The 14932-nt window shown below is 38.5% G+C and overlaps 1 protein-coding gene across 1 annotated transcript in view; it reads right to left on the reverse strand.

The window, feature by feature from the left end:
- RASA1 (RAS p21 protein activator (GTPase activating protein) 1) overlaps nt 1-14932 on the reverse strand; it is a gene marked incomplete at its 5' end in the record, with an annotated part of 47612 nt that overhangs the window by 3376 nt on the left and 29304 nt on the right. Inside the window, 8 exons of the mRNA XM_010082857.1 lie at nt 1848-1925; nt 4935-5023; nt 7722-7789; nt 10602-10688; nt 11909-12024; nt 12751-12893; nt 13077-13236; nt 13447-13619. Of these exons, the coding sequence (XP_010081159.1) occupies nt 1848-1925; nt 4935-5023; nt 7722-7789; nt 10602-10688; nt 11909-12024; nt 12751-12893; nt 13077-13236; nt 13447-13619 (914 nt within the window). The remainder of the gene's footprint in view (nt 1-1847; nt 1926-4934; nt 5024-7721; nt 7790-10601; nt 10689-11908; nt 12025-12750; nt 12894-13076; nt 13237-13446; nt 13620-14932) is intronic.

A 14932-nucleotide genomic window follows, 5' to 3' on the forward strand; every position in this document is an offset into this window, starting at 1 on the left:
CCTTGCTAAAGTCCAAGTAGATGACATCCATGGCCTTTACCTCATCCACTAGGCGGGTCACCTGGTCATGGAAGGCGATCAGATTGGTCAAGCATGACCTTCCTTTCATGAACCCATGCTGGCTGGGCTTGATCCCCTAGTTGTCCTATACATGCCATGTGAGCACACTCAAGATGAGCTGTTCCATAATCTTCCCCGGTACAGAGGTCAAGCTGACAGGCCTCTAGTTCCCCGGGTCTGCCTTACGGCCCTTCGTGTAGATGGGTGTCACACTGGCAAGTTTCCAGTCTTCTGGGACCTCCCCTGTTAGCCAGGACTGTTGATAAATGATGGAGAGTGGCTTGGCAAGCTCCCCTGCCAGCTCCCTCAGTACTCTTGGGTGGATCCCATCTGGCCCCAAAGACTTGTGTGTGTCCAGGTGGTGTAGCAGGTCATTAACTGCTTCCTCCTGGACTGTGGGAAGGTTATTCTCTTTTTATCCCTGCCTGCCAGCTCAGGGAGTTGAATACCCTGAGGATAACTAGTCTGACTATTGAAGACTGAGGCAAAGAGGGCATGAAGCACCTCAGCGTTTTCCTAGCCCTTGGTGACGTTCCCTCCTGCATCCAACAAGAGATGGAGATTCTCCAAAGCTCTCCTTTTGTTAATGTATTTGTAAAACATTTTTTGTCTTTTACCACTGCAGCCAGGTTGAGTTCTAGTTGGGCTTTTGCCTGGCAAGAGCCCTGTACTCTTTTTTTTTTTGGTTGCCTGACCCTTCTTCCAAAGATTGTAGACTCTCCTTTCTTCCCGAGTCCCAGGAAAAGCTCTCTGTTTAGCCAGGCTGGTCGTCTTCTCTGCCACTTTGTCTTTCTACAGATGGGGACAGCCTGTTCCTGTGCTTTTAAACCCACCCTCTTGAGGAATGTCCAGCTTTCCTCGGCCCCCTTGCCCTTCAGGACCGTCTCCCAAGGGACTCTCCCAACCAGCATCCTAAACAACCTAAAGTCTGCCCTTCGGAAGTCCATGTTAGTGGTTTTACTGGCACCCCTCCTTACTTCACCAAGGATCGAGAACTCTATCATTTCATGGTCACTAAGCCCAAGACAGCCTCCAACCACCACATCTCCCACCAGTCCCACAACCCGGAAGTTGCAATTTAACCAGAAGAAGGTGACATATGGCAACCTAGCCAAATGCCACACTCCTTTTTTTTATTTTATATTCTGTGATGTCTTCTAGGTCACTTTTAAAGGATCAGTTCAGGAAGCTTTGCACATTTTTTTCATCTTGTTTTTTAAAATTAATTCTTGGCTTAGAAGTACACATATATATAGTCCTAACTCCTGTTACAGCTATCATGCACAAAACAGTAACAGTTTAAAAGAACACACTAACCGCAGTTCACTTTCAAACTACAGTACTTGGAATACATGCAGTGACACATTTGGTAATGCATAACTGAAGTTCAATCTATATTTTTTAAAGCAAAAAAATAATTTCAATCTCTGGTCAGAACCATATGACAAATTCTATATAAGAATTTTTGTTTAAAAAAATATTTTTAAAGATTTGTATTTTTGTCCAAAAATTTCTCATCTTCATAGGTATAAAATCTGTTTGAGCTTCTCACATCTACAGAGGCACTAAACGAATAAAGTCTAAGATGACATTTGATGGTTTTAGTTCCATATGACCGTCCAGCCATCTGCAGTTGCTAAACATGCATAAAACATTTATTCAGTTGCAAGCATTCAAAATTACGTGGGAGCTGATGCATTTTTGAGCTAGTTAATAGGAAGTGTAAAAAATTTTCATTTACAATGTTGCTATGTAACCTCCAGTAATGATTTTTTTTAACCACTTACCCCAAGTTCATCCAAGAACATGATCATGCGATGTTTGTTGCTCTTGATGAATGGGTTGACCCCTTCCATATACGGCTCCTAGTAATTTTTAAAAGTATTCATTAGAACAAATCAATGCCAGGATAACTGTCATACTTGAAGTGAACAAACACAGAGCAGTCAGATGACACTGCAAAACAAGAGTATCATCTGGGGTGATGTCAAGTTAATTTCTAATACCTGGTGTGCAACCAGTCAGAAGACTGCAGTATTCAATATTTTATATTCAGAAGATTCAGAATCTCCAGAAATTTGCTTATAAATGCATACTGACATGAATATGCACTAAGATTAACGTCTCTCAATACCTAGTTGCAATGAACAAAGGCTCTACTTTCAAAGGTATAATGAGGAACAAGTGTCTTCCTTCTTCTTTCATTAAGACTTACATTGCAAGTTATGTGTGTCAGACAAATAACTTTTTAATGCCAGCCTGAAGTAATGTTCATTATGCTTAAGTCAACAGATTTCTTTTTCAATCATGTTTCAGCCTGGGAACTGAGACAGACCAGTTGTTGCTGGCATTCTTAGTGTTATAATAGAAACTTTATTGAAAGCTGGGGCTTTTTAGTGCAATATGTACACCTGATTTCCATTATTAGTTATGTCTAACAATATGAAAATGAGTACAAATAGGAGGGGTGTGCTGAAGTGCTCTAGCACAAAAAACACCGATCTAAGGAGTAAATGCAGAGTGAAAGTGGGGGAGGTGGGAAGAGTCAGAGGTTGACAGTTCTTAATTTGTGTCCGAATTGGATAATCTGTACCAAAGTGGTAATTTAGGACTGATTAGTCTCCATTTGAAAGTGAATTAGTATATAGAGACAGAACATGTGTGTGGAATGCATTTCAAGGTTGTGTACAGAAGCATGCCAATATTGGTGTAGTTGCCAAGCCACTCTCCATGATATTGGAAAAGTCCTGGCAGCCAGGTGAAGTCCCCCATGACTGGAAAAAGGTAAACATCGCACCCATTTTTAAAAGGGTAGAAAGGAGGACCCTGGGACCTACCAGCCTGTCAGACTCACCTCTGTGCCTGGAAACATCACAAAACAGATCCTCCTAGAAGCTACGCTAAGGCATGTGGAGGACAGGGAGGTGATTCAAGACAACCAGCGTGACTTCACCAGTGGCAGGTCTTGCCTGACCAATCTAGTGGCCTTCTATGATTGAGTGACTACATCAGTGGACAACAGAAGAGGAACTGGTTGGATGGTTGCATCCAGAGGGTAGTGCTCAACGTCCAGATGGAGATCAGTGGCAAGTGGTGTTCTCCAGGGGTCCACACTGGGACCAGTACTGTTTAATATCTTCATCAGTGGCAGACAGTGGGATTGTGTACCCTCAGCAAGTTTGCAGATGACACCAAGCTGAGTGGTGCGGTTGGCACGCCTGAAGGATAGCATGCCATCCAGAGGAATTTGGACAAGCTGCAGAAGTGGGCCCATGTGAACTTCATGACATTCAACAAGGGCAAATGCAAGGTCCTGCACCTTGGCCAGAGCAACCCCCAGTATCAATACAGGCTGGGAGATGAAGGGATTGAGAACAGCCCTGAGGAGAAGGACTTGGGGGTGCTGGTTGATGAAAAACTCAACATGACCCAGCAATGTGAACTTGCAGCCCAGAAAGCCCACTGTGTCATCCAACTGTGTCCTGGGCTGCATCAAAAGCAGCGTGACCAGCAGGTTGAGGGAGGGGATTCTCCCCCTCTACTCTGGTCTTGTGAGACCCTCCCCCCCCACAGTGCTGCATCCAGCTCTAGGATCCTCAGCACAGGAAGGACACAGACGTGTTGGAATGGGTCCAGGAGGCCATGAAGGTGGTCAGAGGGCTGGAGCACCTCCCATACGAGGACAGGCTGAGAGAGTTGGGGTTGTTCAGCCTGGAGAAGAGAAGGCTCCAGAGAGACCTTAAGGCTGCCTTTCAGTTCTTAAAGGGGGCTTATAAGAAAGATGGAGACAAACTTTTTACTAGGGCCTGTTGCAATAGGACAAGGGGTAGTGGTTTTAAAATAAAAGAGGGTACATTCAGACCAGATACAAGAAAGACATTTTTTACAATGAGGACAGTGAAACACTGGAACAGGTTTTCCAGAGTCGTGGTAGATGCCCCATCCCTGGAAACATTCAGCGTCAGGCTGGATGGGACTGTGAACAACCTGATCTAGTTGAAGATGTCCCTGCTGCCTGCAGGGGCGGTTGCACTAGATGACCTTTGAAAGTCCCTTCCAACCCAAACTATTCTATGATACTCTAATTACTGAAAGATGCCTCCCATTTGACATCAAATAATCAATGGAAATGCAAAAAAGACATTCCCGTCCATTATTTAAGGTAGAATATTTATCCTTCTGATTTCTTCCCATCACAGAGTCTTGCTCTAGCGATTCTCTGTTGTCTTTTTGATAAGGATATTCCAAAAGAAAACATGCCATTTACCATCATGGACACTTTTGCTGTAGTGGCATGGCTGCCTGCCTTTCCCCTCCCACTTCTCCATCCTAACACAGGATATACTGAAGTATCACTGCTACCTTTTCTGTTGCAAATGGAAAAAAGAATGCTCCACATACTTTCACTGTTGTCTTTGAAACAAAGGCTTGCTGAGTTTATCTGTGTTCTCATAGCATCAATATGTTGTTGCATAACACTCTAATACTTACTGGTATGGTAATTCATTCATCTATTACTTTAACGTATCATTGCTGGTGTTTGTACTACCAAGACTCAAAATCTTCATGGGATGTACCAAGTCATTAATAAGAGTTTCTAGATCACTTCCTCTCAAATGAGTATGGCTCCTCTTCCCAATTTTCGCCAGACTTTATCTACTGCCCTAGTTCAGATCAATACCATGTTTAGCTCTAAATGAGGAGGACAGAATAAATTGCAGTAACAAGGCTTCCTTGCTGATGAGGACAAACAGGTGATGTTATCAGGCTTTGCACAAGAAGACAAAAAACTTATTTTTGTGTATTAAACAGGAATATGAAAATGTACTGGAAGTGTAGTTATAGGCTTTCTGTGTGTGTAAAATCATATTCACCTTAGCTCCAAATTCAACCAGATTTGCTAAATTCTGCACAGACTTGGCGACCAGCGTCAGCGTTCTTGCAGCAGTGGGGGAAGGAGAATCTGTCAGGAATACAAAGTAGAGAGTTACTGACCATTCCATTTAAAACTAACACCAGTCACTCTTCTACAATTGATTTTTTTTTAATGAAATAAAATATTTTTAATATTATAATAGAACTGCATGTGGAAGATGTCACTTTGTGAAGTAAAACTTCACCAAGTTACTTTAGTAACATCCACAAAAATATATTAGTATGAACATCTGCTTTTCTGTAATAGCTGCATACAGAACAAGTATGCAAAATAAAGGTGTGTGAGTAAGCATTAGCTGAAGTTAAGAATAATTTTCACAAAAATGAAACAGTTCTGTTGAAAGGAGGATTATTTGTTGTTAGAATAAGAAAAAATTAATTTACTTTTTGAATTTTTAAAAAAGCCAAGTTTACTTGTTTTCTTATTTGTGTATACCCACTAAGTGGACTCTGACAAGTTAAACATATTATACTTTAAGTTACTGGCACCAGGAAAACAGAGTAAACATTACATGCAGTCGTGGCTTTTTATTTCCATGAAATGATAGTCACATGCTGTACTCAACATTACACTTCCAACACTTTACATTAACCACTTAGCTAAAACTTCCTTTTCCAACAAATGATATTACCCAGGAGTATCTTACAAAATTATTTTTCCCTCCAGTTATGATAAATGACCAGGTTGAAAGTCAGGTTTGAACTGTTCCAAAAATTACATGGTTATTATATAAGCTCTAAATTTTCTAATTCTTCATAAGAATGACATATGTTCTTTATTGCCTACGTGCATCTTTTGTTGTTCTTTCTTCCCTCCCCTTCCAAAATCCATTGAAAAATAAGTTATAATTTTTCTTGCATAGCTGAACTGTGCAACGAATGTCAGTTGTCGATCATATCTAGTGCCTCGTACAATACAAGCCTTTGAAGCAGCAATGCTCGAAAACATTAGTAGCCTTGGAATCTGTAACTTCAGCTTAGGACAACTAATCGAAAGAAGTGAACTTCTTAAAAAAACTTGAGATGCTTGAAGCAAAGAATTTAACTTTTGAAGCAAATTTTTTTTCAGTCACAGTTTTTGAGGTGATAGGATTGCTGTTGATGTAGAACTGTACCTATACACCCAGCCTTCAGAATACCTTTTTCCCTGTTATGGGACGAAGGTATATTGGAAGCTTTTCCCCAAAAGAAGGACTGCTTCATCCCTTTCTTTGAGCAGCTCTAAAAGCCCTACACAGAGTCTAAGTTTACGTTGGCCGTACTGAAGAATATTAGCTGGATGTACATGAGCAGGACATTAACACTGACAGTCGAGCTTTAAAGGGATTACTCAAACTTACAGGTAACTTTTTACAGCTGCAGTCACAGTGCAACTCAACTCACGAGGTTCCTAACTTGCAATTTACCTGAAGATAATATAATCCTAAAGAAAGGGTCACTGTGTAGCAGGACATGTTTCTCACCTTCTCCAAAGCATGTCTGGAAATGATTACTGAGTGAGAGAAAGGAACTTTATGTTTGACACAGCCCTTCTCATGTAGTATAGCTTAAAGAGAAGTGATAGAAAACATGCTACATTGCCCTAAAAACTGTCTATGAAAAAAGAAAAAAAAAGAAAAACTTTTCTGAATCAGATTTCCAATTCCCTTCTATTTCTAAATCGGCATTTTAGTGGCAAAAATCAAGAAACTTCTAAGGAGGGAAGGAGGAGGAACAATGGCTAGTGCAACTAAATGCTCTCTAGCTGGGGGTGATCTTTGCCAAATAAAAAATGGAAAACAAAGATGATGCATAACATATTCAAACTTTTAAACCTAAGCAACTCTGATGTCCAAGTATTTTAACTTTGGGATGTCAGATGTGGTCCCTGTCACCCCTAGAAGCTGTTTGGAGACTGCTATCTGATACCAGCCAGCACTGTGCCACAGCCCAGTACAGCAATGCTGCAATCCTGTTCTTCCAAACAGGAATGTTCCCTGTTGCTGTTTTAGTTAACTACTATAGATGCAGTCTATCAAGGCAGCATCAAAAAACGGGGTAAGACTTTACACAGTGACAACATTCATTTAGGCAAGCCCATGACATCTCTCTTATATATGGCCTTTAAGTCAGCCAAGATTACCATCTCAACTCTGCAAAACCTACCCTTCCTAAACACCACCCCTCTTCTCTGTCTCATTTAGAAGATTCTGTATTCGAGATTGACTCTCCTCAATGAGTCAAAGTAAAGACCTGTCCAATGGCTGGAAGCTATCTAAGCAGGATTTTTTAACAAGTTAATCAAGGATAATTTTCTAGGTGGATAAATGTGTTTCAAGCTCTGCAGACACACTTTCAACTTTATAAATCTTGTTCATTTAAGAGATACCACTGAATTTCAGACATTAACTTTGCCATTGCATTGTACTCAAAGTGATATCTTAAGATCACACACTTATATTTTTCACAGTGCTAGAATATATTCCACATTGATAGACTTTAACTCAAAATTGTATTATTAAATACCAGAGTGAATGTTAATTTCTTGACTTTAAGACATTAGGGATAACTACAGTCTAACCTTTATGTTGTCTAACTTATGGAGAAAGTCAGTCAAGTGACATGGATAACATGACTTTCAACACAGCATTCAAAAAAAACCTTTGTATTTTGCTACATTAGACACTACAGTAATTGCATGCCTGCTACTGTATAAAGTATGAATTCAGTCTGAAGCATATAGTCACCTGAGATGATATTAAACATCCTTGGGTTCAGGATAGCAGGACAAATCAGTCGAAGAAAAACAAAGCCACTGAAATGGGAAGAAAATTGGATTTTGTTCAATAAAATTAGAGAATTAATGTAAAATTGTGTAGTCTTTAAGGATTCAAGTTAGTGAGTTATCTTTTTGAGAGAGGTACCAACCAACCTGCCTGCAATCTATTAATACATTAACAAATTAAGACTATCACACCGTGACTTCAACTATGATAAAAGCTGAAAGAGTAGCCATATCTTGATTTCCCAGTTAAGGTGAACTGTTGAAACCATGTGGGAAGAACTTAATTGTAAAGTTACACTGAAGCCAACCTCAGACCACACTGGCTTCAGAAAGGAGGAGCCCCTGGTCTCTGTCCTCCCAAAGGTTTTCCGTTGTTTGCTACAGCAAGGCATCCATCCTGCAGCCACCTGCTCCCCCAAGCCAATGTAAGGAGGAGCGCAGGAGCGGGCGGGCAAAGGGAACCTCTCTTTTGGCATCAACACATCCTTAGATCAGCTTAAGACAATCTGTATCCTGATGACAGGATGCTAGAGCAGAAAAATAGTAAGGGATCTGCTGCTTTCCTCCACAAAGTAATTGCTGCCATCTAGAAAGCTGGAAAAAAAAAAGTGCTCTGTTTTGACTGCAGAACTAGGAACTCATTCAACAGAAAAGTAGAAGAGCCTCCAGCAGCATGAGAAAAATCTACCTCACTGTTAACAGCAGAAGTAAAAAACATCCACCTCAGGTTAACCTCAATTCTGGCTAATTGCTATACAATGAATCATGGACATATCGACCAACTAAAGCAATGTAAATCATCTTTAATTTTGTTTGGAGTGCTTGGACACTATCAGGAGACTGGTTTTCACTACAGCAATACTAAAGCCCGACCACTTACAAAATAAGGAAGGGGACCTTACACTATCTTGCCTGTACATAGAGATGGTAATGTCCATATTACTTGAAAATGACACACACAATAGTGAGGTTAGTGCACCTTTCATATATCCAAGACACCTAATATATACTGTTAGAGATTTTTCTAACTTCTCCAAGAACTAGGAATTACAGACTAGTGAGATAACAGTTCTTGGCTGTATGTGAAGCTAAAGTATTTTCTGTTGTGCTAATTTAAAGCTATGAGGAAAGACGTAATTTTGAAATCACAGCATATACAGCAATGCCTCTTTTGAAGTGCCCAAAACTGAAGTCCAATGAGATATGAATCTAGCATGTATCTGGCTGACACAGAAGATCTCGTGCTTCTTACCCTGGTCAACTTGCCTAAATTAAGAATGAGTCAATATCTACTTGGGGGTTTTACAACCACAGAGAAATGGCAGCACCTTCTGACTGAAATAGTAGGGAAGATCATCTAAAAACTGTCTGCCTCTGAATATTTAATCATTCCTCAACAAAAATAGTACAATAAAAGATAATAATCATCACTGAAGGTGGTAAAACTAGAGAGAAATCACTGGTATCCACTTATGAAAACATCAAAAGAGCAAGGGATGCAGTATCTATAGTGTCTAGTGGAGACCTCTGGAAAACCCTGAATGCAAGCTATGTCCAGTAAGGAAAGCCACACAGTTCTCTCTGGAGCTGGGGAGGAACAGCAAGCGATATGGCATTCACTGCTGAGCTCTACAGCCTTCCAGTAGGTTAGCCCCCTGAAGCAAGAGGGCTCTCACAGTAAGAGCAGCCTCCATTTGAAGGCAACACCCCTGCACAGTACCCTGGATGACATAAGGCTTCTGGTGTCAAAATGATAAACACAAACCAAAGACAAATCCTCTGAAGGACTCTCTCCATGGGAGTCAGGAAATGATACAAGTGCCAGACACCACAGAAAAAGAAAGATGTGGCTCTGATACTCTTAAAACCCCAGCAGCATTTAGAAAAACAGTGTCAAGACCACATCTTTGTCAACGATTTTTGTTTGACCTGCATTGGCAATGGACAGTGTTAAGAGGAACAACCTGTGTGTTGCATTGGTTTATGAACGTACATTGGAGTTTTTGTGGCTGGTGCAAGTTCAGAGGTGCCATGTTCAGTAACCTCCTGCAATATATTTAGAGGAGCTCTAAAATGTTTCAACATGATTGGGCTGGAGCAGAGAAATGAAACAAAACTGGGACGGCATGGAATTATGTATTTTCAGAAACCACCACAGAGCATTGATTCAGCATGATCAGAACCGGCAGCCCAACACTAGTGACCAGGAGCCTTCTCTGATGCAGAAAACAGCATATCCCAATGCAGGTAGTACCTCAGTGAAATCTAACAGTCCAATTGTCTTTATAAGAAGGTATAGATTCCTTACCATGTTGGATCGTCATTTTAAAGGGCATCTTAAACCATGTAAGATTTCCTCAGCAATTAACACAACTACCTAAGAGTCCCTGGGTAAGGCACAGTCCTTACAGATGGTATAATGACAGGACCGTGATCTTCAGAGGTCACTGCTCTCTACAGGTATCACAAAGATTAACCATTGCTTTGAGAGAAGTTTTTCTTTCCCAGCATGAAAAAGGAAATCGCTATTATAGATTAGTTTGTAAAACTTCACAAAAAGCAAGTAAATTCAAAGTTAAAACTATTAAGTAAAGCAATACTGACCTCTCTCCTACATCAACTTATTTGTGCAAGGCTCTAAGGACATGTTAAGAATCTAGCAAGCTCATAATCCTTTATATGGATATCATGCCTCAGCATCGTAAATATCTTAAATGCTATTGTACCCTATTTAAGTACTATACAGTTTTGTCACTGAAAGAAACACAGATCAGCACACTGAAGTATGTCTTTAACAAGACTTGAAAAGATTATTTTCAGAAGAAAGTGACAAATAACTTACCTAACAACTCTGGTTCTCATGGTGGTATTAGCTGGCCACTTGTTTTGAACTGACTTCTGTAGGCACCCATAAATATACCTCAATGTCCTGCAAAAATAATAGCTAATTACTCATTCAATTAAACTTAAAGAATCAAAAAAGCTAGTCAGAAAGTATCTAGACCAGCCTCCTACTTGATATGGAGCTATTATCAATTCTATGCTTATAATTTGTATGTAAACTTTAAATTAACTTTGAGTTAATTTATAAGTTAATAAATTAATAAAGTCTATTTCTAAATTTCTGAATTTATATTAAAAAGTAGATTTATAAATGGCAAGGAAAAGCCTTCAGTAATACACAATTCTATATGCAATTCAGTGATTATTCACATGTGCATTAAATGTGTGTTTCCTCTTTCTTAAGTATTATTTCCTTTTCAAAAAGACAATTTTTTAAATTTTTTTTCTGTTCTTAACTAAACTACTATTCTTTCCATATATGAGAGTTAGGTGTTTAAAAGTTAAGCAACCACAGCAACAGTCCTCTCCCATGAAAAAAAACAGGAAAATTGCAGTGTATTTCAGAAAATGTTGAGAGCTACATCATATACTTAGAAGGAGTGCAACTTTTAATGCTAACCTAGTCAGCACTAACACAAAAGAAACACTTCTGTGCTACTCTGCCATCTCAAAATTTAGGATTTTGTATACTTTAAAAGCTAACGACACAGTGAAAGGAAATTGTTAGTATTATCCACTTTTTATTAGATGCTTAAATCTAAACTATGAACACAGGTTATTTTAGCAATTAAAAAAAAAAGGAAAAACACCCCATACACTGTGCATTTCCCTTGCAGACAGAAGCAGACATAGCACGGTGTAATTCTACTACTACCTGCCTGTATTCTTATTATGCTGTTAGTAATTCCATCTCTTTCTCAGAGGAGGAGGACTGGAAAGAATTTGTAATCAACTTAAGTATACACAATTGTATGCTAACTACTGCTATCTTCTACCTTTTTATGGAAATATGAGCTTGATTATTTTTATTATTCTTCTTTCCCTGACCTCTTGGGTCTAGTAAGTAGCTTCTTCTTCAAAGGAAAGCACATGCGCTAACCAGAGTCTTTTTGCAAAAAGCATTATTAATTCCTGGAAAGTGTTATTTTTTTCCCCCATCTATATTCCTCTGTGTGCATACAGCAACCCTAAAGACTTATGACTGATTAGAAGGTGAACCAGTAAGAACATAATTTTAAGGTGCAATGTAATTTACACAAACAGGAATTTTCGATTACAAATCTGAACAAAAAAGTGCAAACTTACGGAGGCAGTATCTCCGCAGCCATGAATATTTTCTCCACCAATTCTGAAAGTATACTGAGTAGATGTGCCAAATTAGTGTTTACATCTTCATTTTTTTCTAACTTTGAGGGATTTAACTAAAACAAAAAGAGAAAACAATGATGTTTCTTCTCCTAACTAGAACTACATATAGTTTAGTAATTTTACACACTGAATTACACACTTCATAGTAAATTAAACATTCTGCTGCTGTACATATCTCTTACAGAACTCAAAGTCTGTTTCAATGGCTAGTCAAGAAATGTGAAGAAGCAATGGTTTTAAGTTCTAATGCACTAGGCTTTCAACAGCTCAGATATTCACCGTTATCCATCTGCATGACCTTTCTGTCTCTCAGTGCAAATTTCTGAGGACTCCTATACTTTCAACAATTAAGTTAACATAGAAGTTAGGAGGGTCACTTTAAAAACAGTTTCAGGATCAATAACAATCATTTAATATCAGGAAATTTTAAATTAAAACTAAAGTTTAGACATTGACTTCTATGGTATCTTGAGTTTACTAGAAGTTACTTAGGTTCGGACATTCAGTAACTGCTACAGAACAGTCTACAATTACCAAAGAATAAATAATTTAAATTATTTTAATTAAAAACTTATATACTATTAATATTTTTCCAAAATCTAGAAAAAAAAATTCTGCTAATGAATTCAGTTCCTGTAGTTCTCATGTAAATGAATTTTAGTTTTGAGAGACTAACACATGTCTTTGAAGCTAATATTTAATGCAAGCCTAAAACATAAGAACCAGGAGGTAATTGTGTCAGCAAACCAAATGTTTAAAAACATAGTTCAAGGTATCACCTCACAGGACTGCTTGCTCTCCATTATCTTTAATATAGAGTCTTTCAGTGCGTGGTGAACAAAACTTGTTGCTGTGGCTTTCATATACTGCTCCATAAGTGTACTTGCTAAAGTGGTGGCACGAAACAAGGTAGTAGCTTCATCTGAAAAAAGAGACAGCAAAATGAAAAGAAAAGGAGGCAATGAAAAGCAGAGGAAAAATGTGCTGTGTTTACACTTTGATATACATTGTAACTAAAGGAAGAGAAGAAGAGGAAGATGCTGGAGCCCTTCCCACCCCTCCTGCCCAGAGTTTCAGTAAACTTCAGTGGAATTTAGAGTAGTACCTTCCATGCTTATCTCCCTGTCATTTAGTGTTCGTAACAACAAGGATTCAAGCTTTTCATGAAGAAAAATCTTCAATAAAATGCCAGCCAACAGTGTTCTATCCTGTCCACAAACATGTGATAAGGCATAGACTACATGAAGTTCTTTCTGGAGGATAAGCTGAAACAAAAACAGAATTTTAAAATACTCAGAAGCTTCTCCTAACATATAATAACTTCGGAAAAACTGGTATCATACATCTGTAGTGATAGATAGATGTTACTATAAATATTACTTAATTATGTCAACCAGTGTTATTGAGATCTGTCTCAAACAACCAACAAAATGAGTTTTGACAGATAAACCAAGGAAAGTTAAACAACTTCATACCTCTTTAAACTCATTGTACTCCTCTTCTGGCATGATCTTCTCCATAGAATACCGTGCTCGAACACGCAAAGATCCTGGCTCAATACCCTTTAGTGGTACATGTGAACTGAGTTGAAACCATTCATCTGTTGCATGTCCTTTTTGTAATCGGCTTAATTGGCAACGCATAAACACTTAAGGAAAAAAAGCATTGTTCAAGTAAGTTATCTCCAACAAAACAGTGCTACTGTTGAATTAAAAAAAAAAGTTTATTTTCAGCATATCTTCTTGTTTCAGCAAAAGAGTATTAATTAGAGTAATCAAGATTTTTGCCATCAATATATTGACAGATTCTTTCTTCAATGGTTTAACAGACTCCTGTAAACTGAAGAAGAAATATAAAGCATTATGTAACTAATACATATGTATTTACACATTCAAAAATGTGTACGGATATTGACGCACGGATATTGACGCAGTTTTCTTTGTAACATGTAACTTTGTAAAAAAGTGCTATCCTGCAAATCCAGGTAGCAGTCAGAAACTAAAAGTAGACAGTGTTCAGAATTCATTGTCCTCTTTCCAGCCTTGGGCTGATACCACCATCAGGTCTGCTCCTTGACCACTTTGTTACTTCTTACTATTTATTATTAGAGTGTTGCTATAGCTTTCCCAAACACTGCCGTATGTATTTCTTTTATCCTAACTCCCAGGTTAAGGCTTTACAGTTTATGCAAATTATACAAAAAAGTGTTTCCAAGCAACTTGCTGCCCAGATAATGATGAAAATCAACTCCTATCAGTCTGGATCATTCAAGCAAACACCCTTTCTTTCCATGCCTCACAATTAGATCTGCTTTTAAGCTTCTCACATTAAAAAAACCAAAAAACCTCAACCCGAAGATTTTTGGGTTTTCCACACTAATGCAAACCCTGTACACCACACTGTCTTGCAGAAATTGCCAACAGTTCCAGCAGACCTTCCATTGCCCCAATGTTGCAATACATAGCAGGATATCATTTGATACTGGAACAGAAAAACATCCCGTTTATAACATTCCTGTTGCCTATTTCATATTCTTTGGAGTTCATAAACTGATATAAGCTAATGCATTTAAATCTCTCAAGTAGTGTGAAAAATAATTCATCATCACCTGTTACTTATCACCAACGTGGCTAGGACTCTGTCTTTAGACCAGATAATCAATTGACTTTCCTGGAATATTTCTACTCAGCATCAAAGCTCCTGTACCCCCAAATAAGCAACACGTTTTTCTTCTTATTTTGCTTGCCCATGTAAGGCACATATATCTTAGTGAGAGGAACAGTGAATGAAATACCAGATCTAGAATAAACTGATTATTTAATTTTTTTGCCTGTGGTTATAGTAGCACTTCATAGTTATAAGTACTGTAATATTGCTTTGATGTTAAAAAAAAAAAAGTCAGAACAGAAATACCCATACAAGGACTGCAAAACAGCTGCTATCATAATTTATATTCAATAA

The sequence above is a fragment of the Pterocles gutturalis genome, unplaced genomic scaffold (genome assembly GCF_000699245.1).
Source record: "Pterocles gutturalis isolate BGI_N339 unplaced genomic scaffold, ASM69924v1 scaffold7370, whole genome shotgun sequence".
NCBI lineage: Eukaryota > Metazoa > Chordata > Aves > Pterocliformes > Pteroclidae > Pterocles > Pterocles gutturalis.